At 41.0% G+C, this 20,318-nt stretch overlaps 1 protein-coding gene across 1 annotated transcript in view; it reads left to right on the top strand.

Annotated features, from left to right (window-relative positions):
- The window catches only part of LOC144766575 (uncharacterized), a 166,464-nt gene that overhangs the window by 2,632 nt on the left and 143,514 nt on the right, over positions 1–20,318 (top strand). Inside the window, exon 2 of the mRNA XM_078650375.1 lies at positions 713–1,066. Coding sequence (XP_078506501.1) covers positions 713–1,066 — 354 coding nt within the window. The remainder of the gene's footprint in view (positions 1–712; positions 1,067–20,318) is intronic.

Raw genomic sequence — 20,318 nt, 5'->3', positions numbered from 1 at the left:
TCCAGAGACCCTCAGATCTCAAAACCCATAGATTTATTGATCCAGTCCAGTGAGGCGGCTTTGAGGCGAGAATTGATGAGATGCAGACCCCTGTTATTGACAATATCTGCCATCAGGGCTGGTGGGGGAAGTGACGCGTCTTTCATAGTAGGCGTGGGCACCTCGGTGACCCTACAGCTGACTCGAGAGTCAGCCCTTGTGTCTGTTCAGAAGTAAAGGTTGATCGGGTTAAACTCCTGAAGCCTTTGTAATGGACATTAGGGGTCTCGGGTCAGTGATGCTGCCAAGGTTTGTGGAGACTGGTCCAGGTTACTGAGTTAACACCGAGGAGGGTGAAGAGACAAGACCCTTGTTTACATCACACTCTCTGTGAGAGCCGGACATAGGCTGAGTTTAGATTGTGTATTATACGGTAACCCTGGCATAGGATTATGGAGTTAACTGGGGGAATAACTATGTATATTTTATCAGGTAGTTTTTCTTGAATGAATTGTGATAATTGTGTATTTATTTAAAATAAGTTGTATAGGACTTCAAGTGTAGAAGTTGCAGCTCTGCGCTGATATTGTGATGCTTTTGTGTAATCCATTCATCTAGTTACAGTCGCCTTTCTCTCTCCGCACCCACTGGCGTCTGTTGTTTTTGGGGTTCAGCCGCAGCGCCTCTAATGTTGTTTCTCTTCTGTGTTTTCTTTCAGCCTGGGTGACGTCAGTCTGGGTGACGTCATTGTTCCAGTGCACAGCGGCGCAGCTGTCAATCACTCCAGATGTGGTGACTGCGGCAGTGGGAGACACCGTCACCCTGTCTGTGCGGTACGAGGGGCGTTTCCGGTACTGTAACTGGTACAGGGGCGGAGGGACAGACGCAAAGGACCACATCTTCGGTCTCTTTGACAGCGATGCTCCTCCGTTCTATGGTCCTGGATCCACCGGCCGAGAGTCTGTGCTCCCGGACGGGTCTTTGCGGATCACAGATGTGCAGATGAATTACACAGGAAACTACACCGTGCGAATGAGGATAGACCCGAGGGGGCTACAGGAGGCCACAGCACAGCTCAGAGTGCACGGTAAGGGCGGTCACACCTGTCCTGGCACTGCCACCCAGGCCTGGTTCTAGGGCGATGCGATGGGTGCCACCGCACCGGGAGCTGACTTGGGGTCGGGGCATGATTTTCCCAAGTATATCATCATTTTAAAAGCACCTCCTGCTGCGGCGTTTCTGGCCTCAGCAATTTTAAGGCATCAGTTAAAATGTCAAGGAAACTCCGGTGAAGTGTTGTCTCATCCTAAGGTAGCGCAGAGGGTTAAAGTCCCTGCTGCTAAGAACGTGTACGATGCAAATAACAAAGTGCATATAATGTAAATAGGTTGGTGGGTTCCTGCTTTTTCAAGAGAGATCCTTTTGTTACTTGTCTTTTATAAGTCAAAATTCTAATATAGAACATTGAGCTATTAACTGTCATCAAAGAGCTGCAAACTGCGAGGTATATGTTAGAGCTATATGCTTTTTTGCCCAGTCTTTCATCATCCTAATCTTGCCCAAAGGCTTCATTTGATTAGAAAACAATTCTTATTATTAAAGCGAAGCCCTAACCATGATGTTATGTTTTACATTCTGAATTAGCGCCTTACCAGAATAAGGACTCTTAAACTATATTGCCTACCAGCATCGATGGCATGTCACTCCTACACTACTCCTCGTAGTCCTGTCTGTTGTAACATTTCCTATACACTGATTTACACACATATCATTCAGCTAGATTCATGAACGAAAATTCGGCTCGCAAAGGGCCAGATTTTCAGAATCTGGCCCTTTGCGAGCGCAATTTTTGCATTTGGGATTCATCATCCCAAATGCAAAAATCGCTATTTGCGAAATCGCATATTTGTGAGGAATTACATTTAAGGAATCTCTATTTGAGATTCCTTAAATGCAATTCAAGAAACTTTTAAAATATGCGAATTTGCAATTTCCGGCCGCTATTTACCACGAAGTCTGACTTCGTGGTAAATAGCGAAAACTTAGAAAAATGCACTTTAGTGCATTTTTCTAAGTGGTATGTTACACACACACATGTCCTTTGGACATGTGTGTGTGCAACATAAGGCTACATTTCCATTTCAGGGGTGCTACAGGGTGTCCTTTGGACACCCCTGGCACCCTTGAAATCGCATTCTTATTTGCGATTAGCAAATTGCTAATCGCAAATAAGGATTGACTCCCCATTCATTCCTATGGGCCTTTAGGCCCGTAAGAATGAATGGGGAGTTATTCCTTATTTGCGACTAGCAATTTGCTAATCGCAAATAAGGAGGCTGTAGGAATCGCAATTTCTTTTGCAATTTCTACATGAATCCCGATTTGAGAGTCCTTAATAGCGATTCCTTAATAATCGCTATTAAGGACTCGCAAATCGGGACCATGATGAATCTACCTGATTGTCTCTGTGCAATGTTTGTGTGATGTAAAGTGCTCAGACACCTTACACTGGTAAGAGAGGTGCTATAAATCGAAATGAATCTGAGAATCAGTGGTTACGGAGACTTGAGGGGGCACCGTTAAAGGGTGCTAGTGAAGGAATCCGTGGCAGAGGTGCTCATTGGGGGGGCGCCAACAGACATTGTCGCACAGGGCACCACCAGTGTTAAGGCCGGCCCTGCTGCCACCTGTACACACTTGTCTTACTCCAGGAGCTCGGGGTCTTGTGTGACCCTCGGACACTTGGATACTTGTCTTACTCCAGGAGCTCAGGGTCTTGTGTGTGACCCTTGGACACTTGTCTTACTCCAGGAGCTCAGGGTCTTGAGTGACCCTCGGACACTTGTCTTACTCCAGGAGCTCAGGGTCTTGTGTGACCCTCAGACACTTGGATACTTGTCTTACTCCAGGAGCTCGGGGTCTTGTGTGTGACCCTTGGACACTTGTCTTACTCCAGGAGCTCAGGGTCTTGAGTGACCCTCGGACACTTGTCTTACTCCAGGAGCTCAGGGTCTTGAGTGACCCTCGGACACTTGTCTTACTCCAGGAGCTCGGGGTCTTGAGTGACCCTCGGACACTTGTCTTACTCCAGGAGCTCGGGGTCTTGTGTGTGACCCTTGGACACTTGTCTTACTCCAGGAGCTCAGGGTCTTGAGTGACCCTCGGACACTTGTCTTACTCCAGGAGCTCAGGGTCTTGAGTGACCCTCGGACACTTGTCTTACTCCAGGAGCTTGGGGTCTTGTGTGACCCTCGGACACTTGTCTCACTCCAGGAGCTCGGGGTCTTGAGTGACCCTCGGACACTTGTCTTACTCCAGGAGCTCGGGGTCTTGTGCGACCCTCGGACACTTGTCTTACTCCAGGAGCTCAGGGTCTTGTGTGACCCTCGGACACTTGTCTTACTCCAGGAGCTCAGAGTCTTGTTTGACCCTCGGACACTTGTCTTATTCCAGGAGCTCGGGGTCTTGTGCGACCCTCAGACACTTGTCTTACTCCAGGAGCGCAGGGTCTTGTGTGACCCTCGGACACTTGTCTTACTCCAGGAGCGCAGGGTCTTGTGTGACCCTCGGACACTTGTCTCACTCCAGGAGCTCGGGGTCTTGTGTGACCCTCGGACACTTGTCTTACTCCAGGAGCTCGGCGTCTTGTGTGTGACCCTCGGACACTTGTCTTACTCCAGGAGCTCTGGGTCTTGAGTGACCCTCGGACACTTGTCTTACTCCAGGAGCTCGAGGTCTTGTGTGACCTTCGGACACTTGTCTCACTCCAGGAGCTCAGGGTCTTGTGTGTGTCCCTCAGACACTTGTCTTACTCCAGGAACTCGGGGCCTTGTGTGATCCTCGGACACTTGTCTCACTCCAGGAGCTCAGGGTCTTGTGTGACCTTCGGACACTTGTCTCACTCCAGGAGCTCGGGGTCTTGTGTGTGACCCTCGGACACTTGTCTTACTCCAGGAGCTCTGGGTCTTGAGTGACCCTCGGACACTTGTCTTACTCCAGGAGCTCAGGGTCTTGTGTGACCCTCAGACACTTGTCTTACTCCAGGAGCTCAGGGTCTTGTGTGACCCTCGGACACTTGTCTTACTCCAGGAGCTCAGGGTCTTGTGTGACCCTTGGACACTTGTCTTACTCCAGGAGCTCGAGGTCTTGTGTGACCCTCGGACACTTGTCTTACTCCAGGAGCGCAGGGTCTTGTGTGACCCTCGGACACTTGTCTCACTCCAGGAGCTCGGGGTCTTGAGTGACCCTCGGACACTTGTCTTACTCCAGGAGCTCGGGGTCTTGTGCGACCCTCGGACACTTGTCTTACTCCAGGAGCTCAGGGTCTTGTGTGACCCTCGGACACTTGTCTTACTCCAGGAGCTCGGGGTCTTGTGTGACCCTCGGACACTTGTCTTACTCCAGGAGCTCAGAGTCTTGTTTGACCCTCGGACACTTGTCTTATTCCAGGAGCTCGGGGTCTTGTGCGACCCTCAGACACTTGTCTTACTCCAGGAGCGCAGGGTCTTGTGTGACCCTCAGACACTTGTCTTACTCCAGGAGCGCAGGGTCTTGTGTGACCCTCAGACACTTGTCTTACTCCAGGAGCGCAGGGTCTTGTGTGACCCTCGGACACTTGTCTCACTCCAGGAGCTCGGGGTCTTGTGTGACCCTCGGACACTTGTCTTACTCCAGGAGCTCGGGGTCTTGAGTGTGACCCTCGGACACTTGTCTTACTCCAGGAGCTCGGCGTCTTGTGTGTGACCCTCGGACACTTGTCTTACTCCAGGAGCTCTGGGTCTTGAGTGACCCTCGGACACTTGTCTTACTCCAGGAGCTCAGGGTCTTGTGTGACCCTTGGACACTTGTCTTACTCCAGGAGCTCGAGGTCTTGTGTGACCCTCGGACACTTGTCTTACTCCAGGAGCGCAGGGTCTTGTGTGACCTTCGGACACTTGTCTCACTCCAGGAGCTCGGGGTCTTGTGTGTGACCCTCGGACACTTGTCTTACTCCAGGAGCTCGGGGTCTTGTGTGTGACCCTCGGACACTTGTCTTACTCCAGGAGCTCGGGGTCTTGTGTGTGACCCTCGGACACTTGTCTTACTCCAGGAGCTCTGGGTCTTGAGTGACCCTTGGACACTTGTCTTACTCCAGGAGCTCGAGGTCTTGTGTTACCCTCGGACACTTGTCTAACCAGGGGTTCCACCCGGCAACTCTGGGCATTAGCTTGCCTAATCTCCACAAAGGCCCCATCAACGCCAGGGATGCCTGGCTTCACCTTGGGGACTCCCAGTAGGGACCATCCCACAGGGAAAGCCAGGACGGGTTCCCCAGCATTATACCGCGCCAGGATACTCTGGTAGTAATTGAGCGCGTTACAAAACAGCTTATATATATATATATATATATAATATAAATCAGGATCTTAGAACACTTGAGGGCCATACAGAATAAAGATCCCACTTATCCAGTGGCGAGACACTTTGAAGTGTCCCACCAAAGCAACCGAGAACTCCTTAGCTTTTACTGCATGGACCAAGTACCGGCAGATATAAGGGGAGGAAATAGGCTGCTTCAGCTACGCAGGCTAGAGTCTCGTCATATCATTGAGAACCAGACCAAGAAACCAGGTGGCCTGAATGCTGGGGAGGAGTTAGCTGTCCATCTATGAGTCTCACATTGATTTTTCTGCACTTTTAATTATTTTTTTAATGCTTAAATCTGTGATTTGCTTGTATGTATATATATATTCACTGAAAAAACCATAGGTTATAGACCATATATAGTTAGGAATTAGCATTTACAAAACCTTGAAAATTCACTGAAAAAACCATAAGTTATAGACCATATATAGTTAGGAATTAGCATTTAAAAAACCTTATTTTACTCACACAAAACCATTGAAATTCCATATATAGTTAGTTGTACTAACTATATATCGCGCACCCGCAATCCACTGCTGATCATGTCACATATTACATCATTCATGACATGGTCAGTGACATCACTGATGACATCACTGATGACATCTCAAATGACATCACTGATGACATCACTGATGACAACATCCAGTGACTGTATTTTTCTGTAAAGTTAAAATATGTCTTACATATTGAAGAATGAGTGGATGTATAAGTGTCTGGATGAAGGATTTAGTAGGGGCATGACTGACTGTATTAGTGAGTGATTAAATGTGTCTCACTGAGTGCATGGGTTAGTGACTAAACTGTCTTAATTTGTGCATCATTATGTCTGTTGTTCTGTAAACTGCTGCATGTGTTTATCAGTAGCTATATGAGTAACTATATGGGTTATTGATTGGTTGCTCAAGCATTTGTATGGGAGACTGAGTGTGTGTGTGGGTGGCTGGGAGGTGTATGACTCTGTGCATAGATGTGTGAGCAGTTGATTCACTAGATGTATGGGTTCAAAAGTGCATGTGGAAACAGCTGTATGGGCGGTTGACTGTGTGCATGAGTGTATTGGTGAGTGAATGGATATCTCAGTGCTACATGTCAAAGTAAGTACATATGTAAAATATAGTACATGTGAGAGTTGACATATATAAATAACTGTGCATAAGAGCCAGTGAATGTGTGAGTGGCTGTATGGATCATTGTGAACTTGTATCCAGGATTGTATAAGTGAGTAAATATGTTTTAGTATATGTTTGAATAAGTAAGGTGTGTATAACTGTATAGTTGAGGAAATGGAGGTGTGATTGATTCTTTGCATGACTGACTAGGTGTGTGAGTAACTCCATGGATGAGTGACAGTCTGTGAGTGTATGTTTACACTGAGTGTATCTAAGGTTATATAAGAGTCTGAAGAGGTTCATCATAATATCACATGAATGATGTCATCAGTGATGTGATCAGTAATGTCAAATGAGATGTCATCAGTGATGTCATTTGAGATGTCATTTGAGATGTCATCAGTGATGTCATCAGTGATGTCATTAGTGATATCATTTGAGATGACATCAGTGATGTCATCAGTGATGTCATCAGTGATGTCATCAGTGATGTCATCAGTGATGTCATTTGAGATGTCATCAGTGATGTCATCAGTGATGTCATTTGAGATGTCATCAGTGATGTCATCAGTGATGTCACTGACCATGTCATGAATGATGTAATATGTGACATGATCAGCAGTGGATTGCGGGTGCGCGATATATAGTTAGTACAACTAACTATATATGGAATTTCAATGGTTTTGTGTGAGTAAAATAAGTTTTTTTAAATGCTAATTCCTAACTATATATGGTCTATAACTTATGGTTTTTTCAGTGAATTTTCAAGGTTTTGTAAATGCTAATTCCTAACTATATATGGTCTATAACCTATGGTTTTTTCAGTGAATTTTCAAGGTTTTGTAAATGCTAATTCCTAACTATATATGGTCTATAACCTATGGTTTTTTCAGTGAATTTCATTGGTTTTTTAAAAGCTAATATCTGTAGCTGTAAAATGTATTCTTCTTTAAATCCAAAAATATATTTTATATGTTTATTAATAATTTTTTTTTAAACATTTTTTTTTGTTCGCTCCCGGTTCGCGAACCGGGAAGCTTCCCGTTAGCTCAATTTAATGCCGCGACCCGGTCCGCGAACCGGTAAACGTTCCGTTTGCGCAACTGCCGCGTTAGAAATCAACATCGTGACGTGTCGCGGAAGCGCGACGTATCACGTTGTCGCGTAATGCGTCTTATGACGCGCCGCGTTAGCGCACCCGGAAGTGCTCCGGTACGCGAACTGAGACGCGATGCGCAGCTCCCCGGAAGCGATCTGGGGCGCGTCGCGAAAGCTCGATGTAACGCGTTGCCGCGTAATGCGTCTTATGACGCTCCGCGTTAGCGCACCCGTAAGTGCTCCGGAGCGCGAACCGAGGCGCGAAGCGCAGCGACCCGGAAGCGATCCGGGGCGCGTTCCGCAGCGCGTAACATAAGCGTAACAGGTCATGTGACTTGTTAATAAAACTTTTCATTGGTTCATTTCACTTTTGGTTTCATAATGATGTAAGGCTAGGTCAGGTGACCTAAAAATAACACTTTTCATTGGTTTAGAACTATTGTTTTTCCCAAATGATGAAAACCCCTCCTTCTTTCCTCACTCTGACTTTCATCTATGTGAGAGGAAGACCTTTTTTGATATTTGAGCAATGGCTTCATTGGTAGCTTCAGCTGGTGGACCCCCACCACCACCACCACCTCCTCATGGGAAGAGAGGACCACCTCCCCAGTTCATCAGCAACACAGAGGAGGAAGAGGATGAACAAGAGGAAGAGGAGACAGAAGGACCACAGTTTTTACAAGAGGAGCCCCGGGTTTCTCATCGTAAAACCAGTTTTATTTGGCAGTTTTTTTCAATCCCTGAAGGGCAGAAGAAAGTTAATGCTAGATATGTCACGTGCCTCATATGTAAGGAGGACTTATCTAGAGGCACCTTAAAAAAGTATAGCTTCGGCAACTACACCATGCATCGTCACATGAGCAGGTGGCATCCATTAAACTACAGCTGGGCAGAGATGCGTGACCTGCAGGACAACCCACCAACTCCTGTGGCCACGACATCAACACAGCTATCTTTGACAGGAGCAGAGGCACGGGAAACCGTGCCAAACATTCAGGACAACTTTATCCATATGAAGATTACCTGTTTGTATTGCGGTACATTACTGTCATGTGCCAATATGAGCATTACCTTAATCAACCGAGCTTATGAAAATCACAAGTGCTCTAAACGCCCCAGACAGTACATTTTTTTTTTGCTCCTGTTGAGCCCTTTCCAATGCCTGTTTTTTGTTGTTTCCCCTCCAAAAAAACAAAAAAAACATAAAACTGTTCAAAAAATACAAAAAAAACAAAAAATGTTCAGAAAAATAAAAAAAAATATAAAACAACAAAAACATTAAAAAAAAAGTTATTTTCAGAACTACCTCCCCTTTCAAAAAAAATTGCTAGAATGTTTAGCACTCTAGCAACCTCTATTTCTTTTGGTTCGCTTCCCCGTTCGCTCCCCGGTACGCGAACCGGGAGCGAACCAAAAAAAAAAAAAAAAAAAAAAGAAGAGTAAGTATAAGGGAAGTAAATAGAGAGTAATGTTAAAACAAAGACAGCTATAGGGTCTAAACCAGAGATACTGTTTAATAGATTTATTTATCGAAGAAAAGAGGGAAGAGGATATAATTGTGAAAAACAAAATAGATAAGGAAGTGAAAGAAAAAAAAGAGAGTAGCACAATAACAAAGAAGAGTTTCTTAGAGAATATGAGTGAATGTTCAAAATAAGATTAAAACATGTGGAATAACAGAGAGAAAAAACAGAAAGCAGAAAAGAAGAAGTAACAGAAAAAGAATAATTGAAACAGCAAAGAAATGTAAATAACATAGGGCCATATTATCAACATAGGCAATAAAAGTTTTGCAGCTTTTATCGGCAGAAATGTGTCGCTTAAGCCGCTTTTGCGTCAGAAAACTGCCGCTAAAACCACTTTTGCAGCAGTTTTCTGCCGATAAAAACAGCAATAATTTTATTGGCTGTGTTCATAATATGCCCCTTAGTGTGCTTCAACTACACAGAAAAAGCATAATGAACAAGTAGTGAAAGAGTGATCAGTCAAAGACACTAAGAGTAATAGAGACGGAGTGAGTGAACAAGAGTGAGGAACTATGAGAAGAGAGGGACTGAGAAAAGGAGTGGAAGGAGTAGAGTAAGTAGGTAATAGAGAAAGGAATGAGGGAAGTAGCAAAGGCAGGAAACTGAGGGTTAAAGAAATGAAGCTGTGGAACTAATAGTAGGTGAATGTGATAGAAATGTAACGAAAAGACTACAAAATATTTACCTTATAATTGTCGTTAAATTACTCACTTTTTATTTTTATACTTTCAATCTGTGAAAGAGAGAACAAACATTTGAAAAATATTAAAACATGTATTTAAAAATTAGAAAAGACAAGGGAAAAGATTGAAGGAGAAACAGTTTTTCAACAACTTTGACACTTACAGAAGCTTCTGCTTCTCCAGGCCCCCTACACAGTCCTAAAGATATACATTTTAAACTAACAGTATCTTGATGCAGATGAAGTGAGGCCTATCTTAGAACATGGTGCATTTTTTGCACTGCTGTTGTCTCACAAAAGTGTCGCAAGACACTAACATTTTAAATGATTGTTTCAAGATGCCAATAAGATGTGTCCTATCCAGAGGTTTGTTTGAGGTAAGGCCTACTCAGGGTTCGAAATGAAATTTCGAGTTGTTGAAGAGAACAGAGGACATAATACATGTGAAGGTCTACCAATGAAGTAAATCATGTCCACTTCACTCTTGAACAAACGCCAGACCTCTTCTGTGTCCGTGGACAGACCTAAAGTTCATCTGCACAATGTCATTCGTAAACTTAGGAAACACAGGTGATGTAATTGAAAAATGTGGAGTTTCTTTTCCTCATTTCACAATCACATCACCTGTGTTTCCTTTGCTTAGGTATCTCATAGTGCAGATGGAGTCTAGCATATCAAAGAGTACACAAAAGTTGAGCAGTGTATACAACAATTTTGACATTTACAGAAGACTCAGCTTCTTATCTTGTTGGAGATGAAGTGAGGCCTGTCTTGCAACATGCTGCATCTTTTGCATCACTGCTGCATCGGTTTCATGTGGCACGGGTTTTTTACAGCATGACACATCTGCCTAGATGCATCAATTTGTAATTTTGTCGCCTCATAGCAAATCTTTTCCACCGCCAATGCGTCACAAAAGTGACGCACAGTGGTGCAAAAGAGGCATACACCTATCATAAATCTGTCCCTAACATTTTAAATGATTACTTCAGGATGACGATAAGGTGTGGCCTCTCCAGAGGTTTGTTTAAGGTGAGGCATACTCAGGGTTGCAGATCAAATTTACGCTTGTTGAAGAATACAAAGGACATAATATATGTGAAAGCCTACCAATGAAGTAAGTCATGTCCACTTCACTCTTGAACAAAGGCCAGACCTCTTCTGTGTCCGTGGACAGACCTAAACTTCATCTGCACAATGTCATTCGTAAACTTAGGAAACACAGGTGATGTAATTGAAAAATGTGGAGTTTCTTTTCCTCATTTCACAATCACATCACCTGTGTTGCCTTTGCTTAGGTATCTCATAGTGCAGATGTAGTCCAGCATATGAAACAGTACCCAGAAATGCACACTGCATGCAACAACTTTGACACTTACAAAAGCTTCAGCTTCTGCATGCCCCCTACACAGTGCTAATTATATACATTTCAAACTGATGGTATCTTGCTGGAGATGAACTGAAACCTATCTTGCAACATGGTGCATCTTTTACACAAAACTGACCCACAGCGGCGCAAAAGAGGCGCACGCCCATCATAAATCTGATCCTAACATTTTAAATGATTGTTTCAAGATGCTGATAAGGTGTAACCTATCCACAGATTTGTTTCAGGTAAGTCCTACTCAGGGTTGCAGATGAAATTTAGGTTTGTTGAAGAATACAGAGGAGATAATACATGTGCAGACCTACCAACGAAGTGAGTCATGTCCACTGCACTCTTGAACAAATGTCAGACCTCCTCTGTCTCCTGGAACAGGCCTAAACCTCATCTACACAATGTGATGTGTAATGTTAGGAAACACAGGTAATATAATTGAAAAACGTGCAATTTTTTTTGCTCATTCCACAATCATATCACCTGTGTTTCCTTTGCTTAAGTATCTCATTGTGGGAATGTAGTCTATCATATGAAAGACTACGTAGAATGTGAACACTGTATGCAACAACTTTGACACTTACAGAAGCCTCTCCTTCTCCATGCCTCATACACAGTTCTAAATGTACATCATAAATGCAAACAGTACAGAATTAATTATACATGTTAAATGGTTTATTTTTGCTGTTCTCAGAATGTATCAAATTTCACTAAAAACAGTGACTTGAAGGTATTCATCATATAACAGCGGGGAAAAAAAACACAATCAAAATGATTGTGTTTAAAAAACCCATACAACATAACAAATCAGAATTCAGAACTCCTTAAAGTTAACTTACTTTCCATGACGTCGAAGGATGTCCTATGAACAGCTTACACTCTGTTGTGCTGTTATTACTTTCAGCCCGCCACTTTCTGAAAGAAAACCTCCATCGTTTTGAAAAATATGCTACATACAATAAATGACTTCTCGCTCTCTACCACACGTTTCCACAAGGCCAAATCGTGTAAGAGCCATTTATAACTCTTGGAATTCTTGTAAGCCAATCCCGTCATTTTATATTTCCGCAACTTTCAGAATTAAAATGTTGAAGATCATTTTCACAATCCTGGACTACTAATATCTTACCCTTCTTGCTCACTCATGTTCTACATTTCCTATGACACTGATACTGCTTACTATGAAGCAGACTTACACTACCTCTATGACTACTACAATTATTTAATTCTCTACATCACTTTTAATCACAAAGCAATATAAAACAGTAGACAGCATTGCAGACTTACATTCCCTCTACTCCATGTTTTGATTGGCTGCTTGAATTAGCTTATAAAAAGAAATAGTTTTTCTGAACTCATTCAAAGTGCAGTTAATTTTTCCATGACGTCCAGTGTTATGGTAAGAAGTTATGTCTCTGTACTACACTTATCCTCAAGGCCAAATCGTGTAGGAGCCATTAGAACTTCTTGAAATTCCTCAGAGCACATCCCGAGATTCTTTCCCTAAAATTTTGGTTTTAAAAACACCAGGTAAGAATTTTTAAGGTCATACGGCAATTTTTTTTTTTTAATTAAAACAGAATCATTGCAGAATGACCAGCCATTTCTAGACTTTAAATAAGCTGTGTAATGTCCTGATGTTATTGAAGGACCGTCATGATATATAATTGCTACAGTTACAAAAGTCCTTCCTGATATTGACAACTGTGAAGCCACAACATTTTTAATTAAAGTTGTCAATTTTGTTCCATCAGGCCTACATCGTTGGAACATTAAAATGACATACTGGCCATATGTTCGTATAAATAATGTTGACATCATTTCAGATTTACATTGGCTACACTCCATGTTGTGATCAGCTGCTTTTACTAGCTTATTAAAGGAGACTGATTTACTGTCTGGCAAAGTTAAATATATAAATCGTTCTGAGTCTACACTAGTAGTACTTGATACCCTACAGTTCTCGCAGTCATGCTGCCATAGATAAGAAAGCCCAAACAGGTGATCTACATCTACACCTTCAGCATGCAATACATCAAGCATATACATTAAAAACTCCTGACAATCTTGCTGAATATTTTGAGAGAATTGTGTTTGGCCTGAACATCTGTCTAACAGATTTCGAATTTCAGACACACTTTCTATTTTTGTTCTATCAGTGCTACATTTCTCTAACACAGAATTTAACAAACTGCAAAATCTTTGATCAGAATTGACCACAATCTCTTCTTTTACATTTTCTAGAGAAAACAAAACATTAACCACTACATTAGCATAGCAGTTGACACCAGAACTGTTTTCAAATTGAAAACCAACAACATCTTCAACAGAATCCTTTTTGTTTCTGCTTATAATTTCAGGTTCATCGACTTTTCGTCTTTTTGCTACAACCTCCCTAGTATTGGTCACATTTCTTCGTTTCCGGCCTACCACACGTTTCTCAAACAAAGGATATTGAGGCAAATGTGGCGCATACTCTCTTCTCAACCTATTGTATTCCTTAACACAATCTAGATCCGCACAAATGTTTGTGACATCACACTCAATCAAGTACAATCCCGATAAAGTTCTAACTCTTGACAATGCCACATATGCCATACCCTCCTTGAACGGTGCACAGTCATAATATCGAGTCTTTAATTTCGACTGGACAGAATATCGAGTAAAAAATATAGAATGGACATAATATCGACTAGACATAATATAGACAACAAAAATATCGACTAGAGAAAATTAATATCGAATAGAATGGACATAATATCGACTAGACATAATATAGACAACAAAAATATCGAATTTAAGGTAAGTTGATAATAATTTTTATTTTTTGTGTAATATAAGTCTGTAGCGGGTTGTGGGTTTATAGGGGAATAGGGTGGGAAGTAATTTAATTCTAATTAATTAAATATGTTAATTTATTTATTGATATATATTTAGAATTAATTGTTAATTAATTATTAATTGGTAATGAATTAAAATATAATTGGTAATTAATTATAATTGATTAATTGATAAATATTTTAATTTTAGTAATTTTTTTTCTGTAGCGGGTTGTGGGTTTATAGGGGAATAGGGTGGGAAGTAATTTAATTCTAATTAATTAAATATGTTAATTTATTTATTGATATATATTTAGAATTAATTGTTAATTAATTATTAATTGGTAATTAATTAAAATATAATTGGTAATTAATTATAATTGATTAATTGATAAATATTTTAATTTTAGTAATTTTTTTTCTGTAGCGGGTTGTGGGTTTATAGGGGAATAGGGTGGGAAGTAATTTAATAATAATTAATTAAATATGTTAATGTATTTATTGATATTTATTTAGAATTAATTGTTAATTAATTATTAATTGGTAATTAATTAAAATATAATTGGTAATTAATTATAATTGATTAATTGATAAATATTTTAATTTTAGGGTTCAGGGTCAGTTTACAGTTTTTGGGTAAAGGGGTATTTTTAGGGTTCAGGGTCAGTTTTCAGTTTTTGGTGTAAAGCGGTATTTTTAGGGTTCAGGGTCAGTTTTCAGTTTTTGGGGTAAAGGGGTATTTTTAGGGATTAGGGTCAGTTTTCAGTTTTTAGGTAAAGGGGTAATTTTAGGGTTCAGGGTCAGTTTTCAGTTTTTGGGTAAAGGGGTATTTTTAGGGTTCAGGGTCAGTTTTCAGTTTTTGGGGTAAAGGGGTATTTTTAGGGTTCAGGGTCAGTTTTCAGTTTTTGGGGTAAAGGGGTATTTTTAGGGATCAGGGTCAGTTTTCAGTTTTTAGGTAAAGGGGTAATTTTAGGGTTCAGGGTCAGTTTTCAGTTTTTGGGTAAAGGGGTATTTTTAGGGTTCAGGGTCAGTTTTCAGTTTTTGGGTAAAGGGGTATTTTTAGGGTTCAGGGTCAGTTTTCAGTTTTTGGGTAAAGGGGTATTTTTAGGGTTCAGGGTCAGTTTTCAGTTTTTGGGGTAAAGGGGTATTTTTAGGGTTCAGGGTCAGTTTTCAGTTTTTGGGTAAAGGGGTATTTTTAGGGTTCAGGGTCAGTTTTCAGTTTTTGGGGTAAAGGGGTATTTTTAGGGTTGAGGGTCAGTTTTCAGTTTTTGGGGTAAAGGGGTATTTTTAGGGTTCAGGGTCAGTTTTCAGTTTTTGGGGTAAAGGGGTATTTTTAGGGTTCAGGGTCAGTTTTCAGTTTTTGGGTAAAGGGGTATTTTTAGGGTTCAGGGTCAGTTTTCAGTTTATGGGTAAAGGGGTATTTTTAGGGTTCAGGGTCAGTTTTGGGTTTTTGGGGTACAGGGGTACTTTGTAAAAATAAAGTAACATTACATTTCAAATACATTTCTTTAATAAAATAAAATTATATTAAATTATATTATAATATTTTTTATTAATTTATATTAAAAAAATTATTATATACTTACCAATACTTACGTTGTAATGGTATGCGTTGTAAATGTAAATGTAAATGTAAATGTAAATGTACAGGAATTTATATAGCGCAAATCACCAAGCGGTTTCTAAGCGCTTGCTTAGGGAACCCGTCCTGGTATTCCCCTGTGAGATAAGCCCCGGCAGGGTATCCGCAAGGTGAAAGCCAGGCATCCCGCCGCGAGGGGCCGTTGTGGAGATTAAGCAAGCTATTGCCCAGAGTCGCAGAGTGTGAACCCGTGAATCGAGTAGGCACCGGAGCGAGAATTGTCGAGTCCATGGACATTTTAGGACTCAAGAACCCGCCGAGCCGGGAATTGAACCCTGGTCCCGGGCTGACCTCTGCTTCCAGGTCTGCCTCCTCTAACCAGTGAGCCACACTTCTCCACCGGCTAAAGGTATATGCGTTGTAAAATCTTGCGTTGTAAATGTATGCGTTGTAAAAAAAATTGTGTTGTAAAAGTTTTGTTGTAATGGTAGGCGTTGTAAAAGTATGCGTTGTAACGTCATACATCCCTGGAGTGGGAATAGTAATTTTAACCTCTACGCTATCCAGCGCTTTCCCTACTGTTGCACCCACTGGAGTGGGAGTAGTAAATTTTACCTCTACGCTATCCAACACTTTTGCTAATGTTGAACTCACTATAGTTGTAACAATAAATTTTAAACATTTTCTACAATGTTATATATGTTTATTTAATAATATGTTTATATATATATATATATATATATATATATATATATATATTCACTGAAAAAACCATAGGTTATAGACCATATATAGTTAGGAATTAGCATTTAAAAAACCTTATTTTACTCACACAAAACCATTGAAATTCCATATATAGTTAGTTGCACTAACTATATATCGCGCACCCGCAATCCACTGCTGATGATGTCACATATTACATCATTCATGACATGGTCAGTGACATCACTGATGACATCACTGATGACATCTCAAATGACATCACTGATGACATCACTGATGACATCAACCAGTGACTGTGTGTTTCTGTAAAGTTTAAATATGTTTTCCATATTGAAGAATGAGTAGATGTATAAGTGCCTGGATGAAGCATTTAGTAGGTGGGTGACTGACTGTATGAGTGAGTGATTAAATGTGTCTCACTGAGTGCATGGGTTAGTGACTAAACTGTCTTAATTTGTGCATCATTATGTCTGTTGTTCTGTAAACTGCTGCATGTGTTGATCAGTAGCTATATGAGTAACTATATGGGTTATTGATTGATTGTCCAAGTATTTGTATGGGAGACTGAGTGTGTGTGTGGCTGGCTGGGAGATGTGTGACTCTGTGCAGATCAATGTGTTCGTGTATCAATGATTGTATAAGAGAGTAAGTATGTGTTAGTATATGTTTGAAAATGTAAGGTACTCTATGTTTAACTGTATAGATTAGAAAATGGAAGTGTGATTGATTCTTTACAGGACTGACTAGGTGTGTGAGTAACTCCATGGATGAGTGGCAGAGTGTGAGTGTCTGTATAGGTGTATGAGTGCATATGATAGTGTTGTAAAGATGAGTGATTGTATGTATGAATGATTGTATGGGTGAATGAGTGAATGTGTGTGTAGACGTAGGAATCAGTGAGTACGTATGTAGTAACTAGTATTGGTGTGTCAATGGTTTCAAAAATTATACTCTGTATTTAACACTGGGTGAAACAGAGGTTATATTAAAATGTGAGGAGATGCATTGTATTGTCACATGAATGATATCATCAGTGATGTGGTCATTGATGTCAAATGAGATGTCATCAGTGATGTCATCAGTGATGTCATTTGAGATGTCATCAGTGATGTCATCAGTGATGTCACTGACCATGTCATGAATGATGTAATATGTGACATCATCAGCAGTGGATTGCGGGTGCGCGATATATAGTTAGTGCAACTAACTATATATGGAATTTCAATGGTTTTGTGTGAGTAAAATAAGGTTTTTTAAATGCTAATTCCTAACTATATATGGTCTATAACCTATGGTTTTTTCAGTGAATTTTCAAGGTTTTGTAAATGCTAATTCCTAACTATATATGGTCTATAACCTATGGTTTTTTCAGTGAATTTCATTGGTTTTTTAACAGCTAATATCTGTAGCTGTAAAATGTATTCTTCTTTAAATCCAAAAATATATTTTATATGTTTATTAATAACTTTTTTTTAAAATATTTTTTTTTCTTCGTTCCCGCTTCGCGAATCGGGAAGCTTCCCGTTAGCTGACCTTGATGCCGCGAAATAGACCGCGAGCCGGTAAACGTTTCTTTACCGCAAGTGCCGCGTTAGAAAACAACATCGTGACGCCTCCCGTCCGCATGACGTTCCACGTTGTCGCGTGATACGTCATATGACGTGCTACGTTAGCGAACTGGTACGCGAAGCGAGTGCCAAAGCGCAGGTTTCTGGAAGCAAACCGGGAGGCCCTGCAAAGCGCTTAACGTAAACACAGCAAGTCATGTGACTTGGTAATAACACTTTTCATTGGTTCATTTCACTTTTGGTTTCCTAATGATGTAAGACTAGGTCATATAATCTAAAATGAACACTTTTGATTGGTTGAGAACTCTTGTTTTTCCCAAATGATGAAAATCCCTCCTTCTTTCCTCACTCTGACTTTCATCATTGTGAGAGAAAGACCCTTTGTGATCACTGAGCAATGGCTTCTTTAGTAGCTTCAGCTGGTGCTTCCCCACCACCTCCACCACATCCAAGGAAGAGTGGACCACCTGCTCAAGTTGTAATTCAACAAGAAGAAGAAGAAGAGGAACAGGAGGACGAGCACGAAGAGAGGCAGTTTTTGCCTGAGCAGCCCAAGACGTCTCACCGGAAAGAAAACTTCATTTGGCAATTTTTTAAAATTCCCAAAGGTCAGAAAAAAGTAAATGCAAGATACGTTACTTGCCTTATATGTCAAGATAGACTGTCCAGAGGGACCGACAAAAAATACAGTTTCGGAAACTACACAATGCATCGCCATATGACTAGGTGGCATCCTAACAACTACAGTGCTGCACAGTTTCGGAACGACCTAGATAATCTCCCTATTATGGCCAGAAGATCTGTTGTACCGGAAGTAACGGGACCAGAGGGCAGGGAGATGGTGCCAAATATACAAATGAGATTTGGTGAAGTAAAACACACCTGCGTATTTTGCGATGGATTCATTTCCTACGGAGAAAGAAGCATCACTCTGATCAACAGAGCTATTGACTATCATATGCAAGTTTGTCCGAAACGCCCAAAATAATAAATACTTCTTTTTTTTGTTTTGTTGCTCCTGTTGAGCCCTTTACAATGAATCGTTTTCATTGCCCCCTCCAAGAAAAACCCAAAAAAATATAAAACTGTTCCGAAAAATTCAAAAACATTAAAAAAATGTTCAGAAAAATAAAAAAAAAAGTTCTTTTCAGAACTACCTCCCCGTTATTAAAAAATTGGTACAATATTTGGAACTGTGCCAACCTCTATTTCTCTTAGTTCGCTTCCTAGTTCGCTCGCTGGTACGCGAACTGGAAGCGAACCAAAAACAGTAAGTATAAGGGAAGGAAACACACACTTATGTTAAAAGAAAGACAGCTATAGGGGAGTAAACTAGAGATACTATTACCCATAATCCACTACTGATGATGTCACATATTACATCATTCATGACATGCTCAGTGACATCATCAGCAGAGGATTGCGGGTTTTTTGGCAACATGCCTTATCCACGGTTTAATAACGCTGCCTTTTGCTTTATATAAGTTTTCAAATTGTATGAAATATATACCAATAGGTCTTTATGAACCTTTAGGTAGTGCTTTTGTTCATGAGGTCTGGTCGCTTCCATACACATACAGATGTTTCAAAGATGATCAAGAAGTTTATCTGAATGGAGAGGAATGCACTGAGACGCCAGATCATTCACTAATGTGTAGGCACATACAGTTACACGATTCATGCAACAAACACCGACCAAATATGGCTTGCGTGTTGCAAGGCACGCCAGTTCCTGCTATCATCCCCACGTTCAAGTTGTTGGAAAATGGTAGTTATTTGATGCTCAATAATGAAGATTGTTCTGAGTTAATTAAAAGTATTCCTTTTATCGTAACAGTAAGTGAACGGGTTATTTGCTGCAGAAATGTTCTATTTCCTCCCACACATGAACATAGGGAGTTTTCAATCTGGCCACAAATACCAACCTTGGGACACGTTTCAACGGCATGACAAGAATAAGAGCTCTTTTGTCTCAGAGAGAGGTGGCCTTGAGTTCGGCCCGTGAAACTTTCGTACTTCACATAGCGAACACCCGTACACAGGTTTGCCTTTCAATTTCAGCAACATGTTTCCGACTATCTTTAACGCATCCTCCACAAAATCCCTGGCACACTTTTTTAAAGTTGTTACCAGTGGTCTCGTGACTTCATTTGAGAAAATCTTTGGAGTCATCCCTGCTCCCTTTCATTCCATTTTCTCCACTCTGGTTCGTGGATTGCATTTTTACTTGCATTACCAGCGGACGCTCTTGTGCTTTTTTACATTTTTAAATATGGATGTCCCTCCTATGCAACCTCCGACCCTGCAGCTGCTGACACTGTTCCGCAATCGCATGCTAGAATATTATGGCACAATGCCGTTGGCGATATTAAGCACGGCATATGGATTATCTTTTCGGTTCTCCTACTTCACCTGTGTCCAGCCTGTATTTCACTGCCTGACCTGTGA

This window comes from Lissotriton helveticus, chromosome 7 (genome assembly GCF_964261635.1).
Source record: "Lissotriton helveticus chromosome 7, aLisHel1.1, whole genome shotgun sequence".
NCBI classification, from domain to species: domain Eukaryota; kingdom Metazoa; phylum Chordata; class Amphibia; order Caudata; family Salamandridae; genus Lissotriton; species Lissotriton helveticus.
The sequence above is the reverse complement of the archived record's forward strand: the minus strand, read 5'-3'. Positions and strand labels throughout refer to the sequence as shown.